The 8,775-nt window shown below is 44.6% G+C and overlaps 1 protein-coding gene and 1 long non-coding RNA gene across 4 annotated transcripts; one reads left to right on the forward strand and one right to left on the reverse strand.

Moving 5' to 3' along the window:
• Positions 1 to 707: 707 nt before the first annotated feature.
• Positions 708 to 5,936, forward strand: LOC148035314 (uncharacterized). 3 transcript variants are annotated; one of them, XM_087680324.1, is made up of 3 exons: positions 708 to 1,192; positions 4,462 to 5,323; positions 5,479 to 5,936. In XM_087680324.1, the coding sequence occupies exon 2, from the start codon at positions 4,504 to 4,506 to the stop codon at positions 5,281 to 5,283; it is 780 nt and encodes a 259-aa protein (XP_087536450.1). In that variant the 5' UTR covers positions 708 to 1,192; positions 4,462 to 4,503; the 3' UTR covers positions 5,284 to 5,323; positions 5,479 to 5,936. The 3 variants fall into 3 exon arrangements, with proteins under 3 accessions (XP_087536450.1, XP_087536448.1, XP_087536449.1); XM_087680322.1 differs by lacking the exon at positions 708 to 1,192 and adding an exon at positions 1,228 to 2,725; XM_087680323.1 differs by lacking the exon at positions 708 to 1,192 and adding an exon at positions 2,739 to 4,065.
• Positions 788 to 1,911, reverse strand: LOC148035315 (uncharacterized). Its single transcript, XR_015691182.1, has 2 exons — positions 1,763 to 1,911; positions 788 to 1,211 (listed from the first exon to the last, which is right to left on the reverse strand). It is a non-coding gene; the product is annotated as an uncharacterized LOC148035315 (long non-coding RNA).
• Positions 5,937 to 8,775: the final 2,839 nt, after the last annotated feature.

Consider the following 8,775-nt stretch of genomic DNA (forward strand, 5'->3'; position numbering starts at 1 on the left):
CCCAGCAGTAAAATTTCCTTTCTACGAGCCTCATGCACGGTCCATTTTTCACTTGGGGTTGTCTTGGATAAAAGCTGATGACCTGCGCCAGTTTGCGTGGAGCAGCGATCTACAGAAGTTCGCACGTGCTTCTCATTCTGTTCTTGCTTACTGATCCCAACAATGACTGGATGCATCATCATCATCATCATCATCATCATCATATTAGATTATCTCGTGCCATCGTCGATACGGTGTTGTGCCATCGCTGTTCCTGCTCTGCATCTAAATAAAGGCACTGTAGTGGCCGCTTCAAAGATCGAGGATCCTAGTAGTATAGATGTTGAAAAAATAGAAAACAAATAGATATGTGTCTCTCTTCACACACATACACACACACACACTCTTTACAGAATGCTATAATGCCAGAACTCCCCCCCAAACTACTTGTAAGTTGTCCCGTCTCACCAGATCCAACGCCATCCTGGACGCCTTCTCTGCAAAAGGCTTCTATCCGGCCCTCAAACACCATGATTTTTGCTACACAGCCACTCCTGCTCATGATTCTTCTCCCTCTTTGTCTGATGAGCGCGAGTGACTTGGAGTGACGATGGATGGCGTCTGAGGAGGGGAGGGGGGGGTGAGGGACAGGCGCTTTTGTAAGGACGAAGGGGTGGAGGGGAGGGACGATTAATTTATTCCGCCGCTGGGAAGGGGCAGGGACGATGCGAGGAAGGAAAAGCATAGGGCCTATGGGATGTGTGTATCTTTTGCTTGTGGGGAGTCTGTCCTGAGGGATTGTCCAGGATTTGTATCATATCATGGGCTATTATTATGCAGTGCCAGAGAGAGAGAGAGAGAGAGAGAGAGAGAGAGAGAGAGAGAGAGAGAGGAATCTGGCTTCTCGACGGCGTTCAGCTTTGGGATCTGCTTCTCGTCAGGTTGGGCGGGGCCAAAAGAGGGGTCGGGCGGACAAGGAAAGCGGGCCCATTCGTGAGCTGCTTCCCTGCTGCAGGTGTGAAGTCAGCAGACAAGCCTGGTCGCCGAAGGAAAGAGAAGACGGAGAAGAAGAAGAAGAAGAGGCCCTTCCTCCCACTTTTAAGAATAAAATGCATGATCGTGTGCAGCACCAACCACGAGTCCTCGCTTGCGTGCGGGATTTGTTTGGACGCTTCCGCGGGGGCCCGGCCGCAGACGCAAACGCTGCGGCAAGGTGGACTTTTTCCCGTGCCCTGCCCAACCCAAAAAATTAAAAAAGAATTTAGAAGAAAGAAGAAGGCAGAACAAAATATGTTTTAGCTACTTTTAGGTCAGGGAAGATGTTGGGGAGAGAGCGAGCACGTAAAATCCGTCGTCGTGTGCCGGCCACGCTCCCTGCCGGATGCTTGGCCCAGTCGGGAAGAGCGTGCGTGGCATGACGTGGTCGCTCGGTGGAGGTGACGTGGCAGCGGCCCCTCACCCTTTTTCTAAATTTAACAGGGAGCGGAAACTATCAGCGTCACAGGGTGAGCCCCCTCTCCCTTCCAAATCGGTCTGCGCTCTACTCTACTATACACACTCTACTCCTCTACTCGTCTCTCTCTCTCTCTCTCTCTCGTTCGCGCCGCGCGCGCGTAGAACAGAGGCAGCAGGAGTGAGGGAAGAGTGCCCCACGGCCCCTTTCTTTCGTCATCGTAGTTTTATCCTTCAAAGCCCTTCCTCTTTTCTTTCGTTGTCGCAGCATGGAGCGCGCGATAATGGATCGTATTCGCAAAGAATCGCTTTAGGTTTCCAGTCTTATTACCCCCATCCGCCGCCATAGCTTTTGCTCCATACCCTCGTGCGGCTGGCGAAGCGCGAGACACCGCAGGCTCCGCCGCTTCTTCTTCCGCAGCTGCGGGAGCCGATACCATAACTAAACGCAACAGGAGAGAGAGAGCGTGTATCGTTCGTCTGCTCGCTGGCTGTAGCTTTAGTATATATGTATATATGCCAGCCAGAGAGAGAGAGAGCGAGCTCTTCAAGCACGGGTCAGCAGCAAATCCACGCGAGTCCAGCTCAGACTTAGGGTTTCTCGTTGCCTGCAGGTTAGGGTTTTTTCTCCCTTTATTTTTGTATGATGACGCCCGGAAGATCAGAGCTGGTAAAAGATGAAAAAGAGAGACTAGGGCGGGGAAGGTGCGGTGATGGCGAGGGGATGAAAGAGGCGTTTCTACCCCCCCTCCCCTTCTGCTTGCCGTAAGAGTTACTTCGTCCATGCTTTTTTACGACCTGGACCTTCCAGCAGATTCAACATCCTGATCTTATACCTGCCGATACCTCCTCGAACTGCCCACTGACGAATTCGACGCTTCAGCCACTGACGTCCCTCTAGGGTTTCCAGCTCTATTTCATCCTGTAATCCCTGCTCGTTCCGTTCTTCCTCCCCCAGGGCATTCCTTACAGGCCGCCGCCGTTCCCTTCCTTTCCCTTCCCCCTCAATAGCCACATCGTCCTCGCTGGCCGGGGAACTGTTATTGGAGCTTCAATGAAAATTAAGCTGATGCAGTTGGATTATCTTCACAGCTTTCGGAATTACCAACACAGACTGCCGGGTTGCGTCAAGTCTTAACAATGGAGCGATAATCAGCCGCTGTTCGAGCCTGGATGCTTGATCAGGTCACAAGTTACAGTTACAGCATTTTCAGCAGAACCTATTTTCGAGGCTGTATATCGCGCATCACAGAGCAGACTATAGTCCGGAAACATACATCAATCTGCATAATCGGTACGTCTCTCCGCTTGGGCTATAAATGTAATCGCAGCCGATAATATTTTCAGATAATCAGTGGAAGCCAGAACTTAAGATCGCAACAATAGGGTCCCTTGTTTTCAGATGACCAGTGGAAGCCAGAACATAAGATCGCAACAATAGAGTCCCTTGCGCATCTCCCCTACGGAGAACTGGATATGCTCAGAGTCCATGATGATAAGCCATGGGGCAGGCCATCGGAGAGGATTAAAAAGGAGACAAAAGGGGGGTCGGGAAGAGGGGGTGTGTGTGCTTGACTTTGAGCTCTTCTTCTTTGTCATCGAGTGTACGTATCGATTGGAGTTTCTTTCTGTGCTTGACTTTAAAGCTCTTTGTTTCTCATGTCGAATGCACGCATCCATTGGAGTTTCTTTCTGGGGGTATGTTCCTAGCAAATTATAGCTGGAGGGATGGATCCCCCCCTTTCTCTGTCTCTCTCTCTCTGGAGCGTATTTAGCTAGGAAGAAATAATTTAATCAAATAAAATCAAATGCGAGTTTATTAGGTACCTATTCTCGAAGTGGCAGTTCTTAGCGGTCGTGCAAGACGTGGGCGCACGGCTATCAAAAGTTAAACCCACCCCTCTTCTTCCACTGTTGTATTCTATGCGCAGTACCAATGTCCTTTGCGAAATTTGACTCGTAGTCTGAAAAAGGAAGCCAAGGTTTCTGGTAACAGATGTCAGGCTACCGAGCCCCGCAACTACTACGAGAAGAGGGCGTGGCTCTATCTACGAAGGGGGGGGAGGGAAACAACCATACAATATCGTTCAACGCTAATATGTATACATACATATACATATATACATACACATTTTCTGCTGTCACATTAATATTATTTCTATTATTTCTTTGTTGTTTTCTCTCATCTTCCTGTTTCTCTCCTCACCTTCGATAGGATATAGGTCAGTGAGTGTATAACACGACTCTTGCACAATAGGAATCTCCCCGAGTTCATGTTTTGACCACCGGGTAGCTCCAGACGCGGTGGAAGTGGGTTATTTAACCACTGGATGGTCGCTTGAATCGGATTGTAACTGATGGGCCGTGCTGCTTGAAGCACGCCGCGAATCAGAAAGGGAGGGGATTTCCAGCAGACAAACGTTGGTGCGTGTCACAAATTGAGGCCCCGGGGAGAGGGGGGGCAGAAGAAAGCAGCCAGCCCTTTTGCAGTGCCAGAAGCAGCTAACTCGCTGTACAATTTTTATCCAGCTCTGCCAAATCGATCTCTCTGATGCAGCTGCTTTATATTATCGTACTGCTATTTACCCGGCAGCGCCGACCTTGAATGAGCTGGGAGGTCCTTTATCGTCACCGGTGGGTTGAATTGATCTATCTTTTCCCTTGAGTGGACAGTGTGTACCCCTGTCTCTGACTGTGTCTGTGTATCTCTTGTGCTTTGACCTTTTTAATTCTCCCTCTTTGTTTCTTCTGTGTGGGGCGTTCTAGAGAGAGAGAGAGAGAGCTTCCAGTTATAATATACATTGTCTCTTTGAAGTAACTCTTTTAGTGTCACAAGCTTAGTACTATACATGGCTACCCTCGAGGAGGCTAGGATGCTAGCCAATATTGCCTGTCGATTTTGCCCTAGTTTTAGGCTTGCCCTTCAAAGGAGGCACCCGCTTTGTTCATTGTAGACTTAAGAGCGGGACCGAGTCCCATGAGGCCTTTTTTGAATCAATGAAGAGTTAATCTTTGATATTGTGTGCGCAGGGTTTGGTGTGCAGTGGAACGAGAGGTTCAGCAGCAAATATTATGGCGTCTTCTTCGTCAAGTTCTCCATGCGCAGCATGCAAATTCCTGAGGAGAAAGTGCACGGCAGAATGTGTCTTCGCGCCCTACTTCCCACCAGACCAACCACACAAGTTTGCCAACGTGCATAAGATCTTTGGAGCCAGCAATATCAGCAAGCTCCTCAATGAGCTGCCGCCCCACCAGAGAGAGGATGCTGTGAACTCCCTGGCATACGAAGCAGAAGCTAGGGTGAAGGACCCCGTCTATGGCTGTGTGGGTGCGATATCCGTCCTCCAGCGCCAAATTGCTCACCTCCAGCAGGAGCTTGCGATTGCCCACTCTGATCTCGCGCGGCTCAGCGCTGGCTCTGGACCGTCCATGCTGGGCGCACCCATGTTACCTTCCCTGCATGCTGGCCCTTCTTCATCTGGCCTTGGCATGGGCGGTGTTGGCATGGGTATGGGAATGGGCCTCAGTCTTCCTTCCTCCACTCAACATCAGCAACAACAACTCCTTTTAGCTAGCAGAGAACATCTGATGCAAGCCGGTAGTGGCACAGCCACAGCTTCAGGCACTGCAGGTGCACGCGGGCTCAGCAGGGAAGCAGCACATCTATTGGATCAACTACAGAGGGAGACACAGCTCAGCAAAGAGCAACTCATTGATCAGCTTACAAGGGCTGGGGGTGGCTCGCTCGAGGCGGGGCTTGCTGCCATTGCCAACATGGCCTTCACTCCTCGCTCTACGAGTGAGTGCGGAAGCGGCAGCAGCGGAGGGGGGGGCCATTTGTCTCCTCCTTAGTGATCCCCACCATTTGTTTCGTCATCGTTTTCATCTTCTGGTAAGTCTAAGTGAATCCATGTATAAGTTTGCGCAAATCAAGCTGGATGTTCAAACTCTCAGGATGACCGATTAGTTGCCTGTCGTACATGCATCCAGAAAAGCCTACATTGTTGCAGGGATTGTCTGATTGATGTTAGTTTAATGCCATTTCAGAATGCTGCAACATAATCAGAGGAGTGATATCCGTTTCTTCCTTTCGTTTCTCCTGTCTGCTGTTCAATTTCCAGGCGCATGCAGCCCTGCCATGGCATTCAACAATATCTGCTGCAGCAAGTATCCCGGATCCATACAGTTCTTCAAGGATAAATTTTCCTACCACAGTTTTGAAACATGGGCTCCCTTAAAGCCATTGCCATAACGAGAACGACTTTACACTTCCCTACCTGCAGTTGAGCAGAGTATAGAGAACTCATCGGATTATACATTTTGAGCCTTCCATCTCCCTGCATAGGATCTCAATCATGAACTCTCTTCTTGTAGCCGAATACTGCCTGAGAATGGTAAAAGAAAAATAATGTGTGGATTAATCCACGAGGATTATCAATTGCTTCTCCAAGACATTTACAAAGTCACTTGCGTTTGGAATTCGAACTTAGTCTTGATCATGTGAATCACTCCTCAATATCTAATGGTGTGCTCATGGCTCAAAACTCTCCATATTTTCATACAAAGAGAGTTTTCGTTTGTTTTCGTGTGTTGAAAGAAGCAAAGCTGTCGGTCATTGAGTTATGCTGATCAATGCGATGGGATATTATATTGTTGCCGTATTGTCAAATGGATGTCTCAATTATCATGTAAACGCATTCCTAAGAGGTGACAAAACTCGAGTACATTATGCCACTTTGTTTCGTGACCTCAAATGTTTCAGCTAGTTGTGTAAAATCTAAGTTCTACAACCAAGGTTTTGCCCATTGGATAATTAAGTTTGCAGTTTGCTTCGCCCCAATAGTTTTGTGATTCTATGAGCTCATTACATCTAGTTGGTTATTCTCTCCTAGCAATGTTTGTGACATTGCAATACTAGCATGACTTTTGAATGAGTCATCCAAATTGCATAAGCCAAGGTCTCTTAGAACTCGGGTTAATTGCGTATTGCTTTGTGGATGCCAAAGATTGTCCTACTTTAATTGTGTTTTCATTCCTTTGTTTAATTTTGTGTTTTCATTCCTTTGTCTAATTTTCCTAGCAATTGTGTATTGCTTTGTGGATGCCAAAGATTATGTCCTACTTTAATTTTGTTTCTTTCCTTTTTCTAAAATTTCTAGCAAATGTTGCAAGGTAAAACTCTGCTTGTCAAGTCTATGTGGGTGCTCTATACAAAAAATACTACCTAGGTATTTTGTTTGTGTCAATCCATGTTGACAAGTTATAATTTTGGAAAGCTAGGATGTCCATGCACATGCAATGAATGTACAAGTATTTATTTAGGTAATGGTAGGAACAATCAATCACATTGGCAAGTAGTTTTATCAAGGACATGTCTGTACAATATGAGAACAAGATTGAAGTGATGAATGCGTTACATCTTTTGTATAACTATGTATGTAGTTAGAATGCACACATTAATACACACTTGTAGGTGCGTATGTTGGGCATGGAAATGTAAATTTGTGCCTCCTACATTGGTAGTTTACCAAAATGAGAAGGCACGTCGTCAACTTCGGTAAAATGAGAAGGCTTGTAGTCAACTAGGCTCCTCAAGGTGAATGTTGATTGCAACTAAAAAACTTGCGTTGAAATGTAGATGTTTTAGAGGATCTTTGTTGACCTCCAGATTTGTTTTGAAGCATAATTTCAAGCAAATCCTTATACATCACCTCCCCCAAGATTTGTTTTGAAGCATAGTTTCAAGCAAATCATAATGCATTACCTCCTCCCATTTCCTCTATTTCACTTCTAGAAAGTAGATGGCTTTAGGTGATTGCATAGCTACATTCACTAGTAACACAAAACTCAATATTAGGTTTCTAATTCAATATTAGGTTCGTATAGGGGAATTGAGAAGTCTAGTATTCAACATTGTAATTGATCCTAAAAAGGTTACTTATGCATTTTTCTTAGATTTTTTTACATTATTGTATGCAAGGTGCCAAGGCATTGATTTTTAGATTATTTCTACCTTGAACTATTTTTATCAACATATCACATATTGTGCTATTTTTATGATATAGATTTGTAATGTTCATTAATTTTGTGAACTTGTATGCATGAAACACCCTATTAGTTCTTTTGATGATACTAGTTTATATTATTATTTATAATTCTTTCTTTATGAAACTTTGGAGATTATGTAAATTCAAGTACCTTTTGTTGGAGGAAATATACTACAGTAGAGGATTTTAGTATTTATAAGTTCAAGTGTCTTTTGTACAATAAAATATACTACAATAGGGGAGCTACAATGTTGAAATAACCTCGCATGCTATTGAAATGCTAAGGATGGATGGGATGGGATGGGAAGGTTATTGGCATGCCATAGGAATATATGGTTGTATTTGTGCCTTGCTCTAGAAAGTATCCACTAGATGTAGCTTAAATTGATATTATGTTTAAGTTATTAAACTTCTAGCATGTATTGTAGGTAGTCTCATCAACAAATCCTTCAAACATGATGTTTGGAGCTAGGGAATCAATTGGTTTTGTTCGAACATATTGATTTATACTTGTTATCTAACTTTTATTCTTCTAAATGTGTGAATTTATAGTTTGGTTTCCGAGCATAGTCCATGGAGTCATAAAGTTTTTGCAATCTTGGTTTGTGTACAACTCTATTGTTAGTTGATAGGACATGAGCCGTGTAGAAATTTGAGATACTAACAAACCCAAAATTAAATGCAATACTAACAAATTTGGAACATCCAATATATGAATAAGACCACAACGTATGTACTTAGACATTTTGTTGTTTTAAAGAATTCTAGCATGTTCCATATAATACATGTCCATAGAACTCATGATGGACTTTATAGTTTGAACATACATGTTTACAATTTCAAACTCTATACTAGTAAGCTTGCTTGTGGAGAGATTACTCCTCAAGATGTGACTATTGTGTACATGTTCATTGACAAGTGTCAATGTTTGGTCCAAGGGTGTTGCCAAGTTTATAAGGGGGTTTTTCCAAGGGTGTTGCCAAGTTTATAAGGGGGTTTTTACCGAGATTTCTAGTCGCTTGCATGTGGAGAGGTTTTTTTGAAGGGTATTACATATTGTTCAAGTCAAAAATCAATCGAAATCATCTCTTATGGAACGTTAGGCTTTCTTTGGACTCAGTTTGGGTCCCCTCAAGAAATTCCATGTCATGAGTTTTTTGCAAAAATGGATAGCACGGTGAACCTGAACAACCTTACATGGAAACCCTATCATATGGTATTTCGAATACCTCTACAAGAAATACATTCGAACTTTCCAAGCTTTGACAATTTTATAGTCTATATGATTAATTTATGG

This window comes from Lygodium microphyllum, chromosome 6, assembly GCF_053477565.2.
Source record: "Lygodium microphyllum isolate KBCC chromosome 6, Lygodium_microphyllum_v1.1.10, whole genome shotgun sequence".
Lineage (NCBI taxonomy): Eukaryota > Viridiplantae > Streptophyta > Polypodiopsida > Schizaeales > Lygodiaceae > Lygodium > Lygodium microphyllum.

Coding starts and splice junctions, on each gene's coding strand:
- LOC148035314 (XM_087680324.1), top strand. CDS start 4,504: ATGGCGTCTTCTTCGTCAAGTTCTCCATGCGCAGCATGCAAATTCCTG.